Source organism: Thalassophryne amazonica, chromosome 22, assembly GCF_902500255.1.
Source record: "Thalassophryne amazonica chromosome 22, fThaAma1.1, whole genome shotgun sequence".
NCBI classification, from domain to species: domain Eukaryota; kingdom Metazoa; phylum Chordata; class Actinopteri; order Batrachoidiformes; family Batrachoididae; genus Thalassophryne; species Thalassophryne amazonica.
Genome location: NC_047124.1, coordinates 33,260,038 through 33,286,602, shown reverse-complemented (window position 1 = coordinate 33,286,602; position 26,565 = coordinate 33,260,038). Strand labels below are relative to the sequence as shown.

General features: G+C 41.0%; 1 protein-coding gene across 4 annotated transcripts in view; it reads left to right on the top strand.

The window, feature by feature from the left end:
• The first annotated feature begins 14,093 nt into the window (after window positions 1-14,093).
• The window catches only part of LOC117503797 (NACHT, LRR and PYD domains-containing protein 3-like), a 41,682-nt gene continuing 29,210 nt past the window's right edge, over window positions 14,094-26,565 (top strand). The window contains exons 1-5 of one of the 4 annotated variants that reach the window (XM_034163057.1): window positions 14,094-14,241; window positions 17,317-17,413; window positions 17,521-17,646; window positions 18,557-18,688; window positions 24,567-24,692. In XM_034163057.1, the coding sequence (XP_034018948.1) occupies window positions 17,331-17,413; window positions 17,521-17,646; window positions 18,557-18,688; window positions 24,567-24,692 (467 nt within the window). In that variant the 5' untranslated portion in view covers window positions 14,094-14,241; window positions 17,317-17,330. Of the gene's footprint in view, window positions 14,242-17,316; window positions 17,414-17,520; window positions 17,647-18,556; window positions 18,689-24,566; window positions 24,693-26,565 lie in introns of those variants that run through there. The other 3 variants (XM_034163059.1, XM_034163058.1, XM_034163060.1) reach the window with 3 other exon arrangements.

The window sequence follows — 26,565 nt, the reverse complement described above, 5'->3', positions numbered from 1 at the left end:
CATGAATTAGTTTTTCAGCATCACTCTGAGACAAGACCTTTCTAATTTTAGAGATATTGCGTAAATGCAAAAAAGCAGTCCTACATATTTGTTTAATATGCGCTTTGAATGACATATCCTGATCAAAAATGACTCCAAGATTTCTCACAGTATTACTAGAGGTCAGGGTAATGCCATCCAGAGTAAGGATCTGGTTAGACACCATGTTTCTAAGATTTGTGGGGCCAAGTACAATAACTTCAGTTTTATCTGAGTTTAAAAGCAGGAAATTAGAGGTCATCCATGTCTTTATGTCTGTAAGACAATCCTGCAGTTTAGCTAATTGGTGTGTGTCCTCTGGCTTCATGGATAGATAAAGCTGGGTATCATCTGCGTAACAATGAAAATTTAAGCAATACCGTCTAATAATACTGCCTAAGGGAAGCATGTATAAAGTGAATAAAATTGGTCCTAGCACAGAACATTGTGGAACTCCATAATTAACTTTAGTCTGTGAAGAAGATTCCCCATTTACATGAACAAATTGTAATCTATTAGACAAATATGATTCAAACCACCGCAGCGCAGTGCCTTTAATACCTATGGCATGCTCTAATCTCTGTAATAAAATTTTATGGTCAACAGTATCAAAAGCAGCACTGAGGTCTAACAGAACAAGCACAGAGATGAGTCCACTGTCCGAGGCCATAAGAAGATCATTTGTAACCTTCACTAATGCTGTTTCTGTACTATGATGAATTCTAAAACCTGACTGAAACTCTTCAAATAGACCATTCCTCTGCAGATGATCAGTTAGCTGTTTTACAACTACCCTTTCAATAATTTATGAGAGAAAAGGAAGGTTGGAGATTGGCCTATAATTAGCTAAGATAGCTGGGTCAAGTGATGGCTTTTTAAGTAATGGTTTAATTACTGCCACCTTAAAAGCCTGTGGTACATAGCCAACTAACAAAGATAGATTGATCATATTTAAGATCAAAGCATTAAATAATGGTAGGGCTTCCTTGAGCAGCCTGGTAGGAATGGGGTCTAATAAACATGTTGATGATTTGGATGAAGTAACTAATGAAAATAACTCAGACAGGACAATCAGAGAGAAAGAGTCTAACCAAATACCGGCATCACTGAAAGCAGCCAAAGATAACGATACGTCTTTGGGATGGTTATGAGTAATTTTTTCTCTAATAGTTAAAATTTAGTTAGCAAAGAAAGTCATGAAGTCATTACTAGTTAAAGTTAATGGAATACTCAGCTCAATAGAGCTCTGACTCTTTGTCAGCCTGGCTACAGTGCTGAAAAGAAACCTGGGGTTGTCCTTATTTTCTTTAATTAATGATGAGTAGAAAGATGTCCTAGCTTTACGGAGGGCTTTTTTATAGAGCAACAGACTCTTTTTCCAGGCTAAGTGAAGATCTTCTAAATTAGTGAGACACCATTTCCTCTCCAACTTACGGGTTATCTGCTTTAAGCTACGAGTTTGTGAGTTATACCACGGAGTCAGGCACTTCTGATTTAAAGCTCTCTTTTTCAGAGGAGCTACAGCATCCAAAGTTGTCTTCAATGAGGATGTAAAACTATTGATGAGATACTCTATCTCACTTACAGAGTTTAGGTAGCTACTCTGCACTGTGTTGGTATATGGCATTAGAGAACATAAAGAAGGAATCATATCCTTAAACCTAGTTACAGCGCTTTCTGAAAGACTTCTAGTGTAATGAAACTTATTCCCCACTGCTGGGTAGTCCATCAGAGTAAATGTAAATGTTATTAAGAAATGATCAGACAGAAGGGAGTTTTCAGGGAATACTGTTAAGTCTTCTATTTCCATACCATAAGTCAAAACAAGATCTAAGATATGATTAAAGTGGTGGGTGGACTCATTTACATTTTGAGCAAAGCCAATAGAGTCTAATAATAGATTAAATGCAGTGTTGAGGCTGTCATTCTCAGCATCTGTGTGGATGTTAAAATCGCCCACTATAATTATCTTATCTGAGCTAAGCACTAAGTCAGACAAAAGGTCTGAAAATTCACAGAGAAACTCACAGTAACGACCAGGTGGACGATAGATAATAACAAATAAAACTGGTTTTTGGGACTTCCAATTTGGATGGACAAGACTAAGAGTCAAGCTTTCAAACGAATTAAAGCTCTGTCTGGGTTTTTGATTAATTAATAAGCTGGAATGGAAGACTGCTGCTAATCCTCCGCCTCGGCCCGTGCTACGAGCATTCTGACAGTTAGTGTGACTCGGGGGTGTTGACTCATTTAAACTAACATATTCATCCTGCTGTAACCAGGTTTCTGTAAGGCAGAATAAATCAATATGTTGATCAATTATTATATCATTTACCAACAGGGACTTAGAAGAGAGAGATCTAATGTTTAATAGACCACATTTAACTGTTTTAGTCTGTGGAGCAGTTGAAGGTGCTATATTATTTTTTCTTTTTGAATTTTTATGCTTAAATAGATTTTTGCTGGTTATTGGTGGTCTGGGAGCAGACACCGTCTCTACGGGGATGGGGTAATGAGGGGATGGCAGGGGGAGAGAAGCTGCAGAGAGGTGTGTAAGACTACAACTCTGCTTCCTGGTCCCAACCCTGGATAGTCACGATGCTGGAAGCGCTGCTGAGAGTTGAGGCTGCGGGGATTTCTCTGGTGGTTCCGTTGACGGGCTGGACGATGTGAGCAGCGCAGGCTCAGCTTCAACAGGTGCAGCCGTGGTCTGTGATGTTGAGCGCGCTGAGGCTGCTGCTGACTGCGGTGTACGCGTGGCAGGAGGCGGACATGGAGCCGCTGAAGCCTGTAAAGAGAAGTGCCGGGGGGTCGGGACCGGAGTCTCCTGGAGCTGATGCGACGATGTGTATGGAACAGGTGTCATCGGCTGCAGTGGGGGGGTGTACTTTCCTGATGGCCCTGCGGAGGATGTGACAGCCGCAGGGGATTCAGGCAACATAAAAGCCCCAGTTATGGCAGGCGGAGAGAATATAGTGGCTGCAGGCTTAGACAGGGGCATAGACAGCCTTCGTGGGGCCGGTGTCGGGGCGAATGGTTCTGGAGCCGTACTTGACGACGGAGCGGATTCTTGAGGCTGAAAGCTCTGCTCGGCCGGCTTCTGTGTTGACAAACTCCAAGGAACCACAGCTGGTGCCCGACAAGGCGGGGTCGAAATGACCTGCTGAGGGGACGTGACGGATGTGGCAGAAAGTGTGATCACTCATGGGCTATCAAGACAGGAATCATAAAGTTCGGATTCAAAAAGAAAGTCCATTGGATCCTCGATGTATGGAGGGATCTGACCGCGCTTGAACAGAGCTTTGATGTTCTCCAGGTCTGGATAAGCGGATACGATCTTTTGCTCGTCCCGCAGGATCTGATCTAATAAAGAAAAAATCCAACGCCTGTCCTGCCGATCTGGACTGTCCAAAAATTCATAGTATAAGTCCTGAATCTTAAAAAATACGGTGGCTATGTACTTTAGATCCGTACCTTCTAAATCTGATGAGTCGTCATTATCAAGGTCAACCCATTCATCCTCATCATCGGCGAGCCGGTGGCTGGGTGGCAGGTGTGATTCAGGCTCTCTCACCCAGGCTGGGAGGCTCCCTGCTGCAAATAAGCCATCCAGATCCTCTAGCTCAGGGAAGAACTGGTACAACCAGACACTGGCCTCCACCAAATTCCAGGCTTGATCCAGAAAATCAAATTTTCGCTTCGGAGTGTGGCAGGAGTGAAAGCAGTTAAAGAAAAAATTTATTTCAGAAAAAATGTCCTTAATGAGAGCAATGTCTGGATTCATGACTGGAGGTGAGTCCGCTGCTCCCTGGTACTGGCTTGCTCGTTCTGTCATGATTCACAGGTAGTCAGGGCTCAGCAGGTGGTAGGGAGCAAAATGCAGACACACAGGCAGGTGGTGGATTAAGAAAAAGGCTTTATCAATAAATCAGGCAGGGTCTGGTACACAGAATGGCAGTCAGCGTTGCAGAGGTACAGGCAGGTGATAAGCAGAGGCGTCGTCAGAAAACAGGCAGGGTTCAATAACACAGCAAACGACGTAACAAGGGTAAAGACAAAATCCTGATCCAGAATACAAGTGGGGTCGAGAAAAACGTGAGAGCAAAATACTGTGACAAGAGGCCAGGACGAAGATAACAAAATCAACGAGCAAGCAAAGGAAAAGATAAACATGCAGGGCTTAAATACACTGAGTTAATTAGGAGGTGATATGGAGCAGGTGTGGTGTGCAGGCAGGAGGAGGGCGTGGCCTAACAGAGGGGAGAGGCTGTGAGACAAGAGAAGGCTGTGACAGGTGGACAAGGAGTGTGCACACACAAGACAGTAAAAGCAGACAACCTGAGTGGAACAAAATAAAACCGGAACAAGAATGAAATGATAGAACAGAAATACAAAAACTGCAATGACTGAAAGTAAAATAAATGGAAAGCAGGAGGATCGGCATGAGGAGAGAACAGTCCTCCCTGCAGCTGTCACATAACCCTGCCTCGCTGTCAAGTGTTACCCTGACAATGGGCGTAAACGTGAACCCGGAAACAGAGAGTAAGAACCCAAACGACTAGACCACTCGCTGACACACACCGAGGAGAAGCACACCCACACAGCAGGAGCGCAAGCAATCCCTGCACACACAAGACTCGCACCTACAGAGCAGGAAGGCAGACACGATCACCAGTCATGCTGCTGACAACCGGGACACACATGCTCTCACACAGAGAGACTGGTTCACAACACATAACAGAACTTAAGAAAAACAAAATGCATACTGAAAATACATGACAACCAAAACAAGAGGCATGAACAGAAGAAGCAGAGCGGACAGCAGACGTGAAACAAGAGGCCAAGGTCTATGGCAACACATAAAGCCCTAAATCTCAAACATGGAAGTGAAATTGACAGCAGACACAGGCATGACACACACACACACACACACACACACACACACACACACACACACACACACACACACACACACACACACACACACACACACACACACACACACACACACACACACACACACACACACACACACACACACAGATGACAGGTGTGACAAAAATAAATAAAAATCCCAGAAACAGCAGACAACATGACAATCATGGCAGTGTTCTGTTTATTTTGAAACTGGTTATATCAGAATTACAACTTGGCTTTTTTTTTTAATGCCTTTTTTAACAAATAAAAAAATGGCATATTTTACAAAAGCACATTTATCTGTAAACACCAACACACGACACACCTCACATTAATGTGCTGGTTTACATAGAATGAATGAGTCAAACAATCAGTGTTAGCGGAGGCACATTTTACCCAGAATCCTTTGCCATCTGTCTGTGTTTGTTACAAAACTTCAGAATTAGTGCATTATTCAACATTAAAAGATATATGTTATATTTTATCTTCATACAAGTGACAGAATTGATATTATTGGAGTTATTCTATCAGTATCATTTTTATTCATACACCAAACCATAAGTCAGCACTGCTTTATTTTTCAAGACCTCCGCCTGACGGCAGCGCCGTTACTGAGTAAGAGTTGAGCTTCATTGCTCAGCTCCGCTGCTTCTGTCTGGAATTTATCAGTTAACGGTTATCTGTAGCTTCTGATAAATTTTTGGGTGGTTTATAAAGATTTATAAAAGCTTTATAAAAGATAACGTTTCAGTTATCTGATTTATCTGTTATCAAAGCTATTTTTTGGTTATCTGTGCCCACCACTGCCTGCACCTCATCTGTCTCCAGGCCCTCCTTGACCTCCTCTCCTTTCAGACCCTCCTGCACATTGTCTCCCTCCTTTAACTCCTCTCCCTCCTTCAACTCCTCTTTTCCAGTCCCTCTTTCACCTCCTCTCCCTCCTTCACCTCTTCTCCCTCCAGACCCTCCTGCACCTGCTCTCCCTCTTGTCCCTCCTTCACCTCCTCTCCATCCTGCTCATCATCCCCTTCCATTCCCTCCTTCACCTCCTCTGCCTCCAGATTCTCCTGCACCTGCTGTCCACCTCGCCCCTCCTTCACCTGCTCTCCCTCCATCTGTCCTTCACCTCCCTTCCTCCAGTCCCTCCTGCACTTCATCTGTCTCCAGGGCCTCCTTCACCTCATCTCTCTTCAAACCCTTCTGCATCTTAAACTTTGGTACAAGGACCCACAATTTTCCATATATCGTTCTGAAATTTTTACTGAAGACTTCTTCTGATAGGCAAGAACTGATTCAATATTCAAGGTCATGTATGGTCAAAGGACAAAGTCAGGAAAAATCCCCATCTTTAACACTGAACAAATTTTCAAAAATTCGTAATTGTCAAAAAAGATCAAATTTCTTTCATATTTGGAAGCGTTATGTAGGAGGGTATCCTTTATTGGCTGACACAGTTTGATCCAGATCCGATCCAGATTACAGATTTTGTGGCCATTTAAATTTAACATTGATAACAGGTTAGGAAAACACACTTTGCACCCAGGAACAAAACAAAACAAAGCAAAAAAAAAAAAATTGTTACATAATTAGCCATAACAATTTTGATTTTTTTTTTTAAATAAACAATGGTGCTTTGTGTGTGTGTGTGTGTGTGTGTGTGTGTGTGTGTGTGTGTGTGTGTGTGTGTGGCTCCACAGTGACATTTGTAGTCCACAGTGGAGACACGTTCAACTTAACTTAATGTGTTACAGTAGCAAAAATAACTACAACTACCATCAGGAATAAGCCTCAGACGAGAAAGGACACAAAACACTTACCTTTGTTATTCTTTTTCTTGGACCTAGGCATTTTCGTTCAGAATATAAACTTTAATCCAAAATCAGCGAACACACGACCAGTTTTTACTGTACTGTCTCGTAAAATAAGAATATTCCCGTGTCACCGTACAGAGAATGGAGGCGAAAGTGATCTTGGTGATAAACTGTCGGCGATATGATACATCTTCACTCAAACGTCATCAAGACTGAAGATCTGTTTGCATAGCAATGCCGGTATCCAGGATACACTGACCAATTATGGAAACGCAAAGGTGGAGTCATGGCAACGGCGACCAATGAAAGGAAAGGAACAGCCAGTACATTTTTTGGGACGCATTATTGGAGTTTATTAATTTCGCTATAAATAATTATTCATAGTACAGGTAAATAAATAAATACACGATAGTTAGCAATAAAATTAAATAAAATATCTGCACAGAACACAGATTGCTTTATTCAAGGGAGGAACACTATAAAGTTATGACAGAAATGTGATTTATTTTGATTTAATTCCACAGTGGACCTTAGAAACAAAGTTACAGGATTGCAGATATAAGCACAGCATGACATAAAACTAAAACAAATTCTATCACAAAATCACTTCTTTCTGCTAATTTCATCTTGTTCATTAAATAATGTTATGAGATATTTTTACTGTTGTTGTTTTTATTATTATCACTACTGATTTAATTTATTTGAGCAATAAAATGTGTCAGTTATGTATTTGTGTGAGGAAAATATTAGTCACGTTTTTAAGATAATTATTTCTACCACTAGTCGGCGCTGTTTCACTGCTCATTCTTGGAGACTCATGTTGAGTTATAATAATTCATTCATTTGTGGTTTACCTGTTGATATATTCCGCCCTTTGTGAACAATCTGTCATTATTTTATGGTAACATATTAGCAGCCATAAGCTTTAAGTTACAGTTTATATTTACTGTGAAGTTATATATTAATGAAAAGAAATGGCTAATTGCAGATTTTCTCTTTTTTTTCCAGTTTCACTCTGTGTTCCAAACGATGAGAAGACCGTAATAAAGTCACAAACTACAACAAGGACACGTCTTTCATCACTGAGTCAGAGTTTAGTTCACTGTGTAGTTGAAGCTCCGACGTCTCAGCGAGGACAGAACACAGGTACTTATTTACATCACAATTTTCACCAGTCTGATGGCTGTGGGATAAAAAAGTGTTCTTTAGCCTGGTTGTGCAGGCATACGGCATTCTTTAGCACTTGACAGATGGCAGAAGTCTGAAAAGTTTGAATCCAGGGTTGGTAGGGTTTTTTGTGATGTTTTAATCTCAGTGCAGCAGCAGAGATGGATTTCTTCAAGTGTTGGAAGCTGAGGACCAGAAATCCACTGAGCTGGTTTAACATCAGCAAAAGACAGCATGATGTAGGTTGGCGTGCCTCATAAAACAAAATGTAGAACAACAGGAATATATTGTGTTTTATAGTTAGAAAAAACATTCATGAAGGAACAACAAAAAATCATAATGAAGGTATAGAACAAACAACATTAAAACAAGATCACATTTGAAAAGATGATGCTTTTTGAAGTTCTTACAGTGGTACAGTGATGCTATAATGAGGATAAGGTCAAACAATAAAAGATCATTTTGAATATAGAGTTTAACCCAATTACAAATTCTTAACTGATGTTTCATTCTACAGATCTGTAGGGATTATTTTACAAAGTTTGAGTGCAAAAATGATGAAGGTGGGTTCTCAGTGGGTCTGATGAGTTGTTGTTGTAAGCAGTAAATCTGCTGATCTGAGGTCTATAGGAGAAACATAATATGTTAAGAGCAGTCTAACATTTTTCATAGTCTTTTTAGGGTGTGTTTAGATGAGTCTGGGCTTTTTGGGGTAGTTTTGTGATGAAAATGTGAACTTACAATGTCATCACAATGTTGGATTGTTGTTTATTCTGTTGGCTCTCAAGTGTTGAACAGCAGACAGACTTGTGTATTGCCTGGGTCCAAATGTAGGCCTGTGCAGTAAAATATCTCCTCCAATTTGAACCCATTTCAACCCATTGGTCACAATTGTGACTGAAGAAAAAAAAAAGAGACAATTTCAAGGCTTTAAAAAGTTTACTGAATCAATCATCAGTACATGTAGAGCAAAAATGGAGAAAATGAAGGGTTTGAATGAAGTATGTGCAATATCAAGTGTGCAGTGCAATTTGTCACATGACCAGAGCTGGTTACATTATAGTGTCACAGACAGAATCAAATTGTTACACCAAAGCTCTCAAACAAAACAAAATAAACATATCACCAAGATGAGCAAATTTTCCAGAATTGACACTTTTCTCTGTGCATTCATCAAAATATGAACATGTCTCACTCAAAAATGTTTCTGTGATTTTGTCCCGGCTCAATTCAACACACTCAAATCAAAATCATAAACATACCCCCCAACCTCCACCCCAGTGGACCCAACATGTCAGAATAGTCCAATATTTACACACTTTACAGCACCACCACTGTCTCACCTTCACCCCAATGGACCTTACAGCCTGCATTTTATATATATTGCACACACTCCCCACACACACCTCATCCACCATTCACCACCCAATTGTAACCCCCCCGACCCCAGTGGACCAAACATACTGTCATAGTACAATTTTAATATATTACAAGTAGGTCCACCCAGTTAGGGGTGGGGTGGGGGGTATGTTTAATATTTAGAAGTACTATGTAGAACTGATCAAGGACAAACTATTCAAAACATCTCTGGATGAAATATGTTTAAATACTGAGGACTATACAGAGAAATGTGTCACTTGCCGTGTTAAACAATGATAATACATTATCCCACCGCTCACTGTTGTGATTGACCATAAAAAAAAAACACCTTTTCAAAAAAACAATTGATCATTTTAAAGGGGTACTTGTGGCCCATGATTTACATATTTTCATGTTTGAAAAATTTGTGATTAAATGGGTTCATGATGTGAAGTAATAAGGAGGTGACTGGTGGTAAGATACACTGGGTCACCAGAAACTTTTTCAAAGCATCATTCAGGAAGAAACCAACGGTCTATAAGGGAAATAAGGGATGAGCATGTATAATGTAACCAGTTTGTAACAGTTTATTACTAGATTGTAGAATTCTAATATCAAAAAGAAAAGAAAAACAGACATTTGCATTTACGTGTTGACATGTAATGTAATAACTGCAATATAGAAATGTCTGTTTATACTGTTTATCTCTTTATTCTGATAAACTTGTATCTTATTTAATCTGGGATTGTGCACATATTCAATTTAAGGTGCAGGAACCAGCCAAAAACAAATACAAATACATAAAAAATATAGCTGCAAGCAGCCATGTGGGGGTTGAGCAGAAATGGCAGCGTAGATAAAGTTAATGTTAGTTTGCTCACTACTAGGACAGTAACTTTACTGAAGATGTGATGGTGGGCAGCCACTGATAAATGATTCACCTGTGATAACCAAGTACAGCCTTCTAGTTATTTTGCAGATATATTTACCACTTAGCTTAAAACATTTACCACTTTTAAAACATTTCTTTCTGCTCTGCTGTCAGTCAGTCAGTCCGTCCTGCTCGAGCATCAGATAACGTTTCAAAACAGACTTCTGCTGCTCACCTTAGAGCCAATCAGAGGTCAAAAGGGCAGAACCTTCCCCTACCATCCCGCATTTCGCAAATTGGTGCACGGGAGAATGATGACTCGGTATGCAGTCTTTTAATATTTTAATGTGTAATTAAAGTTGTAGTTTTGCTGATGGTAATGTTGTCTTTTGTTATTCCAGTTTTAACTTGTACCGCTGCCTGCTGTCTGTTTGGTGTTTTGGTTCGAGTTAGTTCGTTCACAGTATTACATCTGTTTCACCGTGACATAGTGTTTGTATGGACGGACTAACTCAGTTTTCTTAATTTTTATCTTTTTTTTTTTTTTTTTTTTGGTTTTTGTCACTTCCCCATTTGTCTGCTACACTATTCAGATTCTGTCCATTTTCGATCTTATTTTCTTGTGGTGTTCTGGTCTGCAGTGTTTTGGGTTAAAGTGAATCTTAATGCATGTTACTGTGGGTTTACGCACCTTTGCGGTGTTTTGCTGTGAATCCATGTTTTAAATGGATGGTTTCTGATTGGTCAGATCAAGACAGTGTTAACTTACCGTGGGCTTCCCTGTTTATGTGAAAAATAAATATTGTTAAACTTTATTCCATTTCTGGTCCATTCTATGAACTACCTGTGGTAACACATAGCATCATGTTCTCTACTTTTTCTACTACAGCAGGCAGAAGAGAGCATATAGTCATAGTTTAACAACTAGCAAACATATCAGTTAAATAGATCTAGTGAATATATATATATATTTTTATACAAACTTAGCAATAAAAATGTTGCTGGTGGTCATGTAATTGATGAGGATGTTTTTCATTAATGCAATATTTCTGTAACCATATGTTATGTAGTCATCATCATCATCATCATGACCTGCTATGAGAACCTTTAGCTTTCTGAGTCTTTTTATACTTAAAATAAGTAAGTCGTTAAAAATGTGTCTGATTTGTTTCTTTGGAAGAGTTTTCTATATGTGTAAATGTGTTGTTTTTTTTTTCTTTTCAAATTAAGGAGCACTTCTTAAATATTTGGCAACACCTTCTGCTGTCAGCCAGGATGAACCTTCGACCTCGATCCTCCATCCCACACGTGGACACCACAGAAAAGGACTTGGAGCCTCAGGATGTGCAACCACCTACCACTGATGCTAAAGAAGACACCTTTTTATTATCCCAAGACACATCAGTTAAGTGTGTGTTGTCTACACCATGAAGTACTCTACAAAATACTGACAAAGATTTTTCAATATTCAGTTTAAATGGTTTAAATATTCAGTTTTAATATTGTGTTTCTGAGTGATCTACCACGAGATGCTATGAATATTTAGAAAATGCAGTATTTGTTGCCTTTTTTATACATGAGAAATGACAGGAGCATCAGAATCCCAGACAGGTGCTCCACCAGAGGATGAACCACTTCACCAGAGGATGAACCACTTTCTACTGACCCAGCCGACTGACGGCTTTTAGTCCTCACAGACAGAATGAGAACACAACTGGTTTGCAGAGGACCAAGCAAGGTACCATCTGACTTTGTTTTTTCCAGGACTGAGGATGATGGAAGAAGTTGCCACCACCACAATTTTAAGAAGAAATTAGTTAGTGAAGAAAACATTTCAAGTTCACAGCTGACAGTGGCAGCAGGTGAAAAAAAAAATCTTGGTGGGGCTTGTGTGCCAGTAGGTTTTCCTGCTTAGTCCAGTACAGATATTGAACAGTTTCACAGATAAAGTTAACCATTTACAGCTATATTAGGCCTCATTTATACTTTGGAAAGGAACAGTATCAAATACAATACAACACTCAGGGTGCAACAGTTTGGGGTCACTCTTTTATCCCAGGTTCCCCTCATTTCCCAAAAACTGTGTCCCATAGTTCTTCAGTTTACTCCTGTGGGGTTTTCGTTTCCGCCAAAAACAGCAGCACTTTGATGAATCCAGGGGAGAAAATGCTGTTGTGGCTCGCCCCCGCCCAAGCCATTAAATTTGGCGATGCTGATTGGCCAAATTGGTCATTTCGCTGCACCCTAACCCAAACTTTGAACTGAACTTTGGATTTGTACACTATTTTCATCATCTTTTGAACTTTGTTACTGAACTGCAGCTAAACTTTGATCCTGAAGGAACTAAGTTTGTATTGGTGTATGTCCAGGTGTGCACCTGCACATTCTCACCAGCCCTCTCATCTCCCTTGCAGTCTTCCAGCCCCAGTAGCTCCACACGCTCACTTCACCTGGTCCCAGTCCTGTCAAGTTCTGGTCCTGTTGTCCTGTCGGTCCCTGTCCAGTCAGTCCCTGGTTCTGGTCCAGTTGCCCTGTCTGTCCTGTCTACTGCACATTTCCCCCTTATTCAATCATTATTGAATAATGATTGAATAAATTATTTTGTGTTTACCTCCTGTGTCTGCCTTACTGCTCCTGCACTTGGGTCTAACTCGCAACCCGGTCCCCAACCATGACAGAAGAATCATGACAGCTTCAGAACAAATGTTTACATTCAACCTGCTTAAATCAGTCACAACCTGGGAAAAACAAAATATACTGAAAAATACAAGAACGTTCTCAAGTTTATGAATATTTGTTGGTGTTCAATTAAATCAATTATGAACACAAATCTAAAGATGTGACAATGTGTCTGAAGGAGGTTGTGTTCAAAGCTGAGTGAGTATGAGGGAGAACATTGAGGGAAGCCACCAAGACACTCATGACAACTGAAAGATTGACAAGTGAGGGAAGCCACAAGACACCTCCAAGTTTCAGTGAGTGTGATTGGACAGTCTGCAACAGCTTTTGTCTGCTGCTGCAGCTTGACAGTCGAGTAGAACACAAAGAAATTCTTAAAATGAGGACACATGATCTAAACTTGTATCTTTCACAAGACACCTGAAGGAGGTGAGCTGAGATTTTATTTTATTTTTAAATGTCTCATTTTCTTTGACCAAATCATTTTTATACTTTTTTCTATATTTACAGTAAAAGCAGAAACATCCAAGAGAACCTGGATGCAGACAAAATAAGCAACATTTTTTTTATTACTTTGCCTGTTGTGTTTTTCATCAAATCTGTGTTCAGTCCATCATGTGCACTCTGATCACACCTTCATGCTGAGCACGTGCACAGACGGGCTTATCGAGTTAGCAGAGAAGTAGCATGGGTACTTAGTTGTCTTGGCAATGCTGCATTACTGTAACTGTAAGATTTGTGAGTCTTTCACAGGTGCATCAGTTACCCATGATGCCGTGGGCACGAGCACGCACCAGAACCATGAATGTGTGTTTAGTTTTTGCTGCAGAAAAGGGCTGTAAGTGCAGCAGGAGGACAGAGTGAGTCTTCACTGTCTGCTGTGGAGCAGCACGTTGGCAGCAGACGGGCACAGACCTCAGAGTCTGGCAGCATCCTGAGGATCCTCTCCCAGATCCTGCAGGAAAACCACACACACACCGTCAGGCTTTATTTCCACAAACACACTCACACATGGAAACAGACTGTTCAGACTGTGATGTTGTGGAACAAACTGCACACTTTGACATTGAAGCTGAAAAGGAATTTAAACATTGTGTTGTGATCACGTCCTGGCATCTGAATGTGTTTGGTTTGAGAGGAAGAACTTGTTGCAGCATGTCTGCTGTCCCACAAAAACACAGACAGCGTCCTTTCAGCAGGACTGTGCTGCTCCACTGCTCTTCTTGTGGGTGTGTCAGATTGTTGGTCTTTGTCTTTAACTGGTTTGACGGGTTTGTCCTCTTACTGGAAATCTGTCTCTCAGTCTTTCACTTTGGTTCCTGGGTTTGAGGTGGAGGTTTAGCTGAGAGGCTGTTTTGTTTTTAAATTGTCTTTTGGACTGTTGTCTGGGTTTTTGTCTCTTCTGTTGCTGATAATCAGGTAAATATTTTCTTTTACTTTTAGATGATGTCATAAAGTGTTTGTTTGTAGTTTGTTTCCTCTGTTTGACTGTGGTGGTATTTTGAATTGTTCTTGTGGATACGACATGTTTTCAGGCCGTGCGGCCGGCAGAAGTGGGGTACAGACAAAACCCCCCTACGACAAAACTAACAAAAGCCCCCTAGTAAAAGTCCTTTCTAGGACAAAACCCCCCTGGTTCATATGAAGTTTTACTCAGCAGAGTTTTGGCATGTGTGTTCCTCATAATAGAGGTGAAACATGTTCTTAATTGTCAAATGCCAAAAGCTACATAAAAATATTGCTTTTGTCTTTGTTTTTTCTATACTAAGAATATCTTGTCTTATGTATCTTTGAGGGGGTTTTGTCCTACACCCGGCACAAGTCCACGGTGGAATCACACATTTTTTCCTTCATTTTTGTGCAATTCAACTTCACAATATATTTCATGAGGTAAATGTGTCAAGAATTGGAAAACGACTTTAACTACAGTTAAAGTCACTTCATGTTGTTTTTTGATGGTTTTAAGCAGTAATTCTTTTTCAACAAATGCAGGTGTGTGACCAGCTGTTTTTATGACAAAATTATGACAAGACACACTTTAGGGCCCCTTCACACATAACACAATTGAGGCAGGATGGCACACGAAGGAGGAGTCAAATGGCACTCGTGAGAATTCGGAGCTGCACTCGAACCCATCGTACAGCAGTCGCCACATTCATTCGGGCACAACATATGAACTCTATATTCACGTGCCACCGGAAACTCATTCGAATGGCGGGCATGATGAGGTCACACTGCCATCTTATCATGTTCAGAGCATTTGAACAGCATGTCGTACGCATGTTGGACATATTGTGCCGCAGCAGAGCAGCTGCATGAAACAATCGTCCATGTTGAGCTGTGGCTGAATGACACCATCGAGGCAGCCATCACACCAGCGGCTGAAAGTCGTCGAATGCCGGATGAATGACCATTCGATCCAGTGTCGGCCGGAGTCAGCTGGAGTCCAGGTGCCAGCCACGAATATACAACCCTAACCCTAACCCAACACCACTCGTGGGGCACTTAGAAAAGGCGTGGCTATTCGCGCAGCCAGCACGAAAGTAGAGAGCAGGTAAACCACTTTCGAGTTTGCTGTGCAAATAGCCGCACATTTTCTAAGTGCCACGTGAGTGTGCTGTTACCAAGCAACACAGTGCCGTTCCCCCCCTTCACAACACAGATGACGTGTTGTGATCACTGTCAGCGTGCAGAACTGGATGGCTGTCACGTCCATGATAGTTCAGCTGACAGCTGTGGAACACCACAGTATGTCCCAATCCCACACAACAGAAATGGAAATAAAAACCCAGACCTCCCGTGTGTCACAGCGCCAGCCGACTGGACAGCACGTGACGTGATGTGTGATCGCTGATGATCACGCCCCAGATGTGCCCACCAGGGCAATCAGATGATGCCAGCAGATGCAGGCGCACAAAAGCCGTCAGATTATCACATGCTCATTCACCAAGGCGAGCCATGTTGCACTTGACCACTGTGTCACCGCTATTCAAAGCTGGAGAACAGACATTGTGCTGTGAAGAACAGGACTTCTTCACAACATGCCACCGCCATGCACATGTATCTGTGAGCTCTTTTGACATGGTGAAAAATAAAAATAGCTCACCGGCCCCCTGCGCCTGACGTGACACGTGACCATTCATGTCAGTGCTTTACTGCTCCACATCATAGCACAGGGGTGGCCAAGTTCGGGCCTCGAGATTTACCTTCCTGACACTCTTAGTTGTCTCCCTGCTCCAACACACCTGAATCCAATGAAAGGCTCATTAAAAGTCTGCTAACGAGTCTTTCATTGGATTCAGGAGTGTTGGAGCAGGGAAACGACTGAGTGTCAGGAAGGTGGATCTCGAGGACCGAACTTGGCCACCCCTCTCATAGCAGATTGCTGTGTACACGTGTGCCAGTGACAGTGAGCCCATTCATGTGAGGAGAGGTGGGCGTGTCGTGGGTTGATCATGTATTGATTGACATGGTCACATGCACACAGATGCACTACAACTATGTGTATGTCAGGGGATTGTGTTGACATGAAATCACGTCATGGGATGGATGATATTTGAAATCATACAGGGAGGTTTCTGACCACTGGATCGCCGCAACCACGTCTCAACTCGCACGGCGATGACCATGTAGTCAAAGCTGCACTTGGCCACTGTGTCATTGCTACTCAAAGCTGGAGAACACATATCATGTGATGTAGAATATCATGTCACAAGACACCACTGTGAGGCGCGTGCATCGGTGGGCTGTCCTCACAATGTAATCAATAAAAATGCATATCGGCTTTAGAACGTGGTCACCAGCACTTCAGTACACGCTGGACATGTGGAACCGGTTCATGTGTTCATAATATGAGCGCATGAGGTAATTCATGTAAAAAATAAAAGGAAGAAAAACTCATCATGTCAGTTCATCATTTCCTGATATATGTCTAGAAGGATCATTATTGTATTGTGCTCAGAGGAATTAAATATTATAGAAATTGCAGTGTTTTGTTTTTTCGGGTGTTTTTTTTTCTTTCTAAACAGTAAGAACAGATTCAAGACCAGTAACATGACTGTCTTACATTTAAACAGTACATTCATTGTTCATATAATGTTCTGAATCTGTGCTGACTCATTAATTTTTTGGTTACACACATTTGCTTACACATTCATTTATGTACATATGTCCAGCATCTAATTGCTCCACTACTGTGTTCATGCTCAGAACCATCGCTGCTTGATCGTTCATGCCTGTCTGACCATGTGTCCCTCCCGACAGCAGATGGAATTTTTTGTGGCTCCCCAAATCGTTTTTTTTTTTCCCGACTTTCAGCCAGTTCCTGCTTCTTTCGCCCAACTTCATGTTATGTGCGATGTCTGAGAGGAAAAAAGTAAAGAAGCGTTGACCTTATAAATGCTCAGACAGTCAACAGAGATTCAAGTTGGTCATGTGACACAGAGGAATGCTGGGAAATCCTGTGTGACAGCATGTTGTTGTGTTTGTGTGAAGGTGTGGACTCTACTATGGATCAGTGTGAGGACACAGAGAAGGGACCCCCAAAAACTGGTCTGTGTGGGGACCATGAGATACAGATCAAAGATCAGAGGTGAGACCAGGACCTGAAACTTTAACTGTTAACCAGATCAGAGGTCAGAGGTCACATCACATTACACCGTCATTATTCACACTCAGAGCTTAATGTGTGTGTTCCAGACTACAGGAGGACAGAGCGCAGTTTGATGGACCTGAACCTGAACCCAGCTGTGTGTCCATGAAGAGTGACCGGTCCATGATATGTCTTCCTTATTTCAAAGGACAACAACCCTCTGCTGGAAAGAAGTGAACTCTGACTAAAGTGTTTCTGTATTGATGTTGTTACTGTTTATCATCTGAATTTTTGTTAATTAATCAATGAGTAAACTGAATCTGGCCTGAAAATGCACAGCTTGATTAAAATTCCAGACTGTAACAGAAATGGAGGAAGGTGGCTGTGATGGACCTGGGGGGTCTTCCATCTAAGTACCCCCCCCCCCCCCCCCATCGCTGGGGAGAAGCTCCAGCATTTTGCCTTTTTTAAATACCAATGCTGAAACTTCAACTTTACATCTCATCTGAAAATTACAAAATAAGGCTTTGCCGACACGGAAATGGAGACGATCAGTTGTCATTTTTGCAAAGTGTTCTGTAACACTTGTACAGTACGTTTGTGTATTTTTCAAAACAAACTGTGCTGTGTCTTCGTCCATTGTCTGCTCTCCACCACACAGACAAAGTGACAGGACGTGCACTTTAACTGAAACAACTTTCAAATATTCAAAACAAATGTCTTCATTCGGAATTGATCAGTTTTGATCTGTTTGTCAACAGAGGACCCAGCAGATTTATCAGTGTGGCTTTTGGAGAAATGGTGCACTCCACAGACCAGTTTATCACAGGCTGTATGCATGTGCACGTGCAGCTCGCTCACTGACCGAGGATTTTGCTCTCTGTCGGTGCTTATAGTCTATGAAAGCTCCACAAAAATAATAATTATAAAAATAATTTCCTTCCTGAAAACAGAGCGGAAACACCTTTACTTACTTGTTTTTTATATATACATATATTTTACTTGTGGTTTGGTTGTACAAATGACTTCCTAACACTCAAACTTTTACTTATAAATGAGTATTATTTCAGCAATGTAACAGTACTTGTACTTAAGTTTTCAGAACTCTTTCTACCTCTGCTCAGAGCTTTGTGTGTGTTCCAGACCACAGCAGGACACAGCGCCCTCTGCTGGACCTGAACCTGAACCTGAACCCAGCTTGGTGTCTCTGAAGAGTGACAGGTCTATGGGACGTCTCATTGATTTCAAAGGACAACAAGCATCTGCTGGACAGAAGTGAGCTCTTACTGACACTAAAATCTGACTGTGTTCATGTTTTCTCAACATTATTCATCCTCTGAATTTTAGCATAAATAGTTTTCTTGAAGTAATTATGTAACACACACACACACACACACACACACACACACACACACACACACACACACACACACACACACACACACACACTCACTGGTCCATGAAGCTCGACTGTACAATAAACAAACACAGGAATCTGTGCACACAGTTTTATAAACTGTGTTAAGTTTACTTCCACCTGAGCCTCGGGGGCCTCCGTACAAATCTGAGACCAAAAGTACTTTGACCAGACACAAAGGAGAGATGGTTTCCACTGGAGGTTTAAAGGGTGGTTCAGAATGATCTGATCCTGACCAGCACATCACAGATATAGTTGGAGAGTCGGCGCTCTGTGCACAAATTTTGTATCACCTCTCTTCACTTCATAGTGGAGGAGAGCGGAGAAGGATTTTCTTTCACCAAAACAGATCAAATCTAGGCTTGTATCTCAGATGTACATTATTGCAATTTGTAACTAACCTTCCAAGTCTTCTTGTTAAGAAAATCCTCCTTTATTCATTTTCATCATGAAGCAGTATAACTGGTGATACAAAATGAAAAGTTTGCACTGTGCACACTTTCTCTAATCACAGCCACTTAAGCCGAGAGCTTCTTCTGGGTTGTCTGGGTGTCTTGGTGGCTTTCCTCACTCTTCTCCTTCTTACACAGTCACTCAGTTTTTGATGTGAGCTCTGTAATATCTGCTTTTTGGGGAAGCAATTATAGCTTTTGCTTCTCAGACTAGTATGATGAAAATTTTCTGAATGGGTCAGGGGTCTGCAACCTTTACTGTCAAAAGAGCCATTTTTGTCCTGTCTTAAAATAAAACGAATGAATAAAGACAACACAGCTTACAACCCCAATTCCAATGAAGTTGGGACGTTCTGTAAAATGTGTCAGAACTGGTGGTGGCTTGACTCATGAAACGGGAGGAGACGATTGCAGACCCACAGGCAGGGTTGGCTTAGATTGATAAAAAGCTTTATCTGAAGACCAGGCATAGGATTCGGTACACAGGTAGTCAAACTTACTGACAGAGGTATCAGACATGGTGCAGGCTGGGTCAGGGACCAGAAACAAGCAAAGTTCATACAAACGGTGTCGAGGAGTAGTACAGGCAAAACAGAGGCAGAGTCAAAAAAATAGGCTGAGTACAGGGCAACGGTGAGGTGGAGGTCGGAGTTCACAAGCAAGGGCAAAAACACTGAAGAGCAAACAGGATAAAAACAAAAGGCATAAAGTGAACAGAGTCAACTATCTGGCAGTGAGCTGTGGAACTTAGGGTTTTAAAGAGGAGCAAACTAATCAGGTTGATGTGAAGCAGGTGTGTAGAAGTTTCTGGAAAGAGGTGTGGTTAAGTGAACCAAGATGAGGGAAGAAAGGCAAGACAGTGCGGGAGGGCAAAACAAAGCAGTGCAAAGCAAGAGAAGTGAGTGACAGAAAAACTAACTGAGAACCATGACATGCTCAAAAAATGAATGTGAGCAAAACAAAAGGGACAAGTCAAAAAGGAGAAACAAGAAAACTAACGATTAAAACTAAAACTACAATGGAACTGTTGCAGACTGGTACAGAAAAGTGAATACAATAAAAATGGCAAAACAAACTATTGGCTGAACAGAAAACAAATTCAAATTTAAAATTTAGAAATTTATATAGCGCCAATTCACGATGAGATCGTCTCAAGGCACTTCACACAACATAATAAAAACAGAAAAAAAAACTGAATTAAAAATTTAAAAACACAATAAAAAGACAAAACCATAAAAGAATACAAGAATAAAAACGCATCATAACACTAATGATAAAACAAGGAAAACAAATGAGTCTTTAAATGTGATTTAAAAGTCTCCATTGTATCCAACTGCCATATGTGTGCTGGGAGATCATTCCACAGAGCTGGGGCATGGTAGGAGAAAGCTCTGTGACCGGCAGACTTTTTATTCACCCTGGGAACACATAAAAGTGCCGGCACCCTGAGAACGCAGGGCCCGAGCTGGTACATAGGGGCTTACCAGGTCAGCCAGATAGGAAGGTGCAAGTCCATGAACAATCTTATAAACCAATAACAGTACCTTAAAATCTGATCTTGCAGTGACTGGGAGCCAGTGTAGGGATGCCAAATTGGGAATAATATGGTCAAATTTTCTGCTAGGTGTCAAAAGTCTGGCAGCAGTATTTTGAACCAGTTGAAGACCCCTAATCCTGGACTGCGGTAAACCAGAAAATAGAGGATTAAAATAGTCCAGTCTGGAAGAGACAAATGCATGAATCAAAGTCTCAGCATCAGCTATAGACAGGATGGGACGAATCTTCGCTATATTTTGCAAATGGAAGAAAGCAGTCCTCATGTCTCTAAAGTAGAGGTCAAAAGACAACATAGGATCAAAAATTATCCCAAGATTCCTCACTTTATCCATATAATGTATAACACATGAATCTAAGATAAACAGTAGCTGATCAAATTGATGCCAATACCTCGCTTTATCAAGAACCATCACTTCAGTATTATCAGAATTTAAAAGTAGGAAGTTACTGGACATCCAACTTCTCACTGATGCAAGGCAATCTTCCAAAGATTTTATGTGAATGAGTAACAGTTTGTCTTCAACTGGAGACAAACTGTGCTTCCACTCTCAGTTGAGAAATTCCTAAGTCATCTGGAGACCTTCAGATAAGTTTAGAGTCATCCCCCAATGGTTCAACACTGTTTTGCAGAGAAAAACTAAACTGTAATTCAAAGTTCTTCAAAGGGGAGCCCTTGCCTTTCTATCAGTGAATTTTCGGTCACTATGAATTACATGACATTATAATGGCTTCACGTCAGAATCTGAAATTGCCCAGCCCCGAAGAACCCACTTTTATGGTCTCACACTAAGGCCAGAATATCTCAAGACTGTAAAACTTTCCCCACGACAAGACGTGGTCATAAACTTTGTCTTGACAATCAGCTTTTATCTTTAGGTTTAAAGCAAAAGGAAAGACCTTTGGTTTGAAATAAAAATTAGATCAGTATTTCTTTCATTTATATCTAAAGACTTATAATGTTTGTTTGTATTGATTATTCAAAATGCTTTGCATGTATTCATTCCATTTATTGACATGTGTTTGTGCCACTGATGTTGTTTAAGTGTGATTCTGCCCCATCATCAATATGTTGATGAAGTATTCTGCCTTAACCAAGTGGAGTGTTTAGGTGCCTATTAATAATGTGTGTCAATTTGTGTGTCTGAGAACAAACAGTATTTCAAATTAATTAATGTGTTTCAATAGTTGAATAATTTCTGTCTGCCCTCTTTTGAAGACATGAAGCTTTCTGTAAAGTTACACACCCTAAATGAGCGGAGTTTGATGACGTAAGTCCGCTTTAAAAAGTTAGGACAGAGCCCCTTATTTTTTATAACTCCAAATCAGAAAATTTGGATGATATGAAATATGTGGTGGGGTGGGTGGAGACCCAATAATGATCCTGACATTTACTTTGACTTCTATCTTCTTTTTGTGATAGTGGGTGAAATGGTCGATCTATCCTAACAGTCGTCAATACATTATGTATTCAGACAAAGGAATGAAAAAAAATCAGACGTCTGAAGCAGCTGTAGGATCCATAAAACCCGGACCGGATTTATCCCCGCTGTGAGCTCTCAAAAAACAATCAGATGCCTTCATGTCTAGTTCTTCCTGCTTGCGTTACCAGGCTCAACGCCACCTCTGTCCCTCCCTCCTGCGCATGTGCACACTCATCTCGTTTCACAAAGAAGTTCACTTTGTTACAATGGCATAGGGAATACAACCAAAACTACCACCTCCACCAGATTGTGCCACGTCAGATTAATCATTTTCTCTGCAAATTGCCCATTGAAAATGACTGTAATCACTTCCTGAATCACAGAGGAAAGCTCCAGGTTCTGCCGTTCGTGCCTAACAAGCTGCAGAATGCATTTTGAACCATCTAAAAAGGTAATTATTTGTCATGTTTACATTGTCATGGCTTGATAAAACAGTTGTGTGTTCTTTTGTTCTTGTGTGCAGCTGTTAAAATATGTTTATAACAGAATTAACTCCTTGTTATAATGTTCAGACGAGCTGCACTCTGATGTGATCCGCTGACGTCACCACTCGCTCTGTTCACTTCTTTACTCCACTTGACGAGCTGAAATGTTCAAAAAAAATTTCACGCATAAATTTCATGCTATGTAACACGATCTAATCGCCAACACAATGTGCAGCTCATAATGTTTAACATTCCACACCAAATGGAACAGTTTGGACCACACAGTAACCAGAAATATGATTTAATAAACCTCCAAGCCAAGGTTGGTCTGTTAGTTTGGTGGTTCAGACTAGAAGAGAGGGGTGTGTCCAGGCTTCTGTTGTCACACACAGAATCACCCACAATCCTCTCCTTTATTCATTAATGAGTTCATTGTGATGTAGCCACAGTCAACCCTGCAGCTGCTGCCAACACTGTGACGTCCAGAATTGGGCTTCATATCAACTGTTCAGGGTCTAAACAGAAAACCTGCAGGCTTTGTCGAACGTATCTCACACTGTTCAGTCAAATGTCTCTTGGACAGTGGGTGGACAGTCTTCTCCAGAAGACATCAAGTTCTGCAAAATCATAGTTTTGAAGAAATTTCTCAGGGCTCACAGAAATTTAGAGCTCGATGGTGCCAGACATCAGGGGCAGGAGGCTTCCATCCAAGTACACCCACCCCCAGGTTGTCGGGGAGAAGGTCCAAGATTTTGCCTTTTTTAAATACCAATACTGTATCTTCAACTTTACATCTTATCTGAAAATTACAAAATAAGGCCTTGTCCACATGGAAATGGGTACAATCAATTTTGTCATTTTCACAAAGTGTTCTGTAACACTTGTTCAGTGTGTTTGTGTATTTTTCAAAACAAACCGTGCTGTGTCTTCATCCACTGGCTGCTCTCCTCCTCACAGACAAAGTGAAAGGACGTGCACTTTAACTGAAACAACTTTCAACTCTTCAAAAAAATGCCTTCATTCGGAATCGATCAGCGTTTTGATCTGTTTGTCAACAGAGGACCCAGCAGATTTATCAGTGTGGCTTTTGCAGAAATGCTGCACTCCACAGACCAGTTTTTCACAGGATGTATGCATGTGCACGTGCAGCCCGCCCGCTGACTGAGGATTTTGCAGACCGCCGGCACTTATGGTCCAGGAAAGCTCCAAAAATATAATAATAATAATAATAATAATAATAATAATATACTTGTTTTTTTATATATAAATATATTTTACTACTAGTTTGGTTGTACATGGGACATTGAACTTCAACAGGAATCAAAGCACGAAGCAAAATGAACTGTAAAAATTAAACAGTAAATTCAAATAATAAAATGTACACAAAAAGAATGCACAAAAATACCAAATTAAAGAGCTGATGAGAAATAAATGCTGTGACTTTAGGTTTTACTCTTCAAGAGTCACATTTAACAGGTGTAACTTATACTCCAGTCTTTATTTTCTACACAGATCACTGATTTTATTTCACTGGTTATTTATCATTAATTAAATATCAAGTGCAAAACAGTAATTCGTACTCTGAGTACGTATTTTTCAGAGAAATGTCAAACCAGATAAGTCACAGGACCTCTCAAAGTAGTAAGAAAACCATGACTTAATACAATACAGTAGTTTATGAGAAGAGTACTTTCAACTAAAGTACTTTTTAGCACTCAAACTTTTACTTGTAAATGAGTATTATTTCAGCAATGTAACATACTTGTACTTAAGTTTCCAGAACTCTTTCTACCTCTGCTCAGAGCTTTGTGTGTGTTCCAGACCACAGCAGAACACAGCGCCCTCTGCTGGACCTGAATCTGAACCCAGCTTGGTGTCTCTGAAGAGTGACAGGTCTATGGGATGTCCTGAGGATTTCAAAGGACAACGAGCGTCTGCTGGACAGAAGTGAGCTCTTACTGACACTAAAATCTGACTGTGTTCATGTTTTCAACATGATTCATCCTCTGAATTTTAGCATAAATATTTTTCTGTAATTAATAATGTAACACACACACACACACACACACACACACACACACTGCATCATGAAGCTTGACTGTGCAATAAACAAACACAGGAATCTGTGCACACAGTTTACAAAAGTGTGTTCAAAGGTTATAAATTTCAGAAACACAGTTAATCCACTATTATTACATTTACTTCCACCTGAGCCTTGGGGTGGTGGTTTGTGGGCTAAGTACAAATCTGAGACCAAAAAACTTTGACCAGACACAAAGGAGCAACCTGCTCAGCGCGCCGCTCTCACTGGAGCGACAACATACAGAATGTGTCTCTTGGTCATCAAAACATTCCAATCATATATTTCTGAACTCTTCAGCATCAAACTCCATCGTGGTGAAGTTGCTCATAAACCTTAAGTTTCTTAAATATTTATTACGGCCACTCTTAAAACTTCAGTTATCTTGATAATTTTTAGAATTGATTTAGATGAGATTATCTCACAGGAATTTATCACAATTATCTGGGAACTTTTTTTGCACAGGAATTCAGCTTCCATATTGGCTACGGGCACAAACGAACACAGAATATACAGAACCTGTGCAGTAGTTCGGCCAAACTACAGTGTCCACTTTTAGCCTGCCATAAGCTAAGCGAGTGGCGCTCGTGAGACTGTGACAAAGGAGAGATGGTTTCCACTGGAGGTTTAAAGGGTGGTTCAGAATGATCTGATCCTGACCAGCACATCACAAATATAGTTGGAGAGTCGGCGCTCTGTGCACATCAGCAAACATGGTCCCTGAAGATGTTCCCTTCTCAAGGAGCCATGTTGTTGTTGTCACATGTTGTGGTCAACACCTGTGACAGTATATGCTGATGGTTACGACACACTGTTACCAGCAAGATCCAACATCTGATCTGAGAACAGAACAACCTCTGATACTGACTCACAGATTGTCCTGTTTAATAATAATTATGAACAACCTGCTCAGATCGTTGTCTGTGTGTGTGTGTGTGTGTGTGTGTGTGTGTGTGTGTGTGTGTGTGTGTGTGTGTGTGTGTGTGTGTGTGTGTGTGTGTGTGTGTGCATATGAACAACTGCAAAGGTGGAGGGCCAAGTGTGTAAATGCACATTTGAGAGAGACAGAATGGGTGATCATTCATTACCTGAGGCCATCAAATATGGTCACTGGGAAGATTTTGCATCTGTCTGTCTGTGTGTCTGTGCTCATCATAAGTCCAGTCCTGTTACTACCAGAGTCTTTAAATTCACAGGGAACATTCTTGGGACACAGACCTTGGACAAGTTCAAAGATGGTTAAGTGACGTATTTTAAGAGGCTAAAAAGTCACATTCTATTCTGTTTTTTTTGTTTGTTTGTTTGTTTGTTTGTTTTTAAGTGGCAGGGGTGAAATCAGTCACAGTAGAGCGGCTCTGTGACATCTGGTCTCCCTTCATTTATGTGCTTATATAATAATAATAATAATAATAATGACTTGGATTTGTGATGCACTTTTCAAGACACCCAAAGCACTTTACAAGTTGCGTTATTCATTCACTCACACAGACACACATTGGTGGTGGTAAGATACTAATGTAGACACAGCTGTCCTGGAGCAAAGTGACAGAAGCATGGATGCCATTCTGTGCCTACAGCCCCTCTGACCACCACCTCATTCATGCACAGGCAAGGTGGGTTAAGTGTCTTGCCCAAGGACACAACAGCAGATTTTTGTCTGGTTGGGAGCCGGATTTGAACCACCAACCCTTCAGTCATAATAGGCCTTTCACACCGCACGCTTTGGAAGCAGCAGAGGCG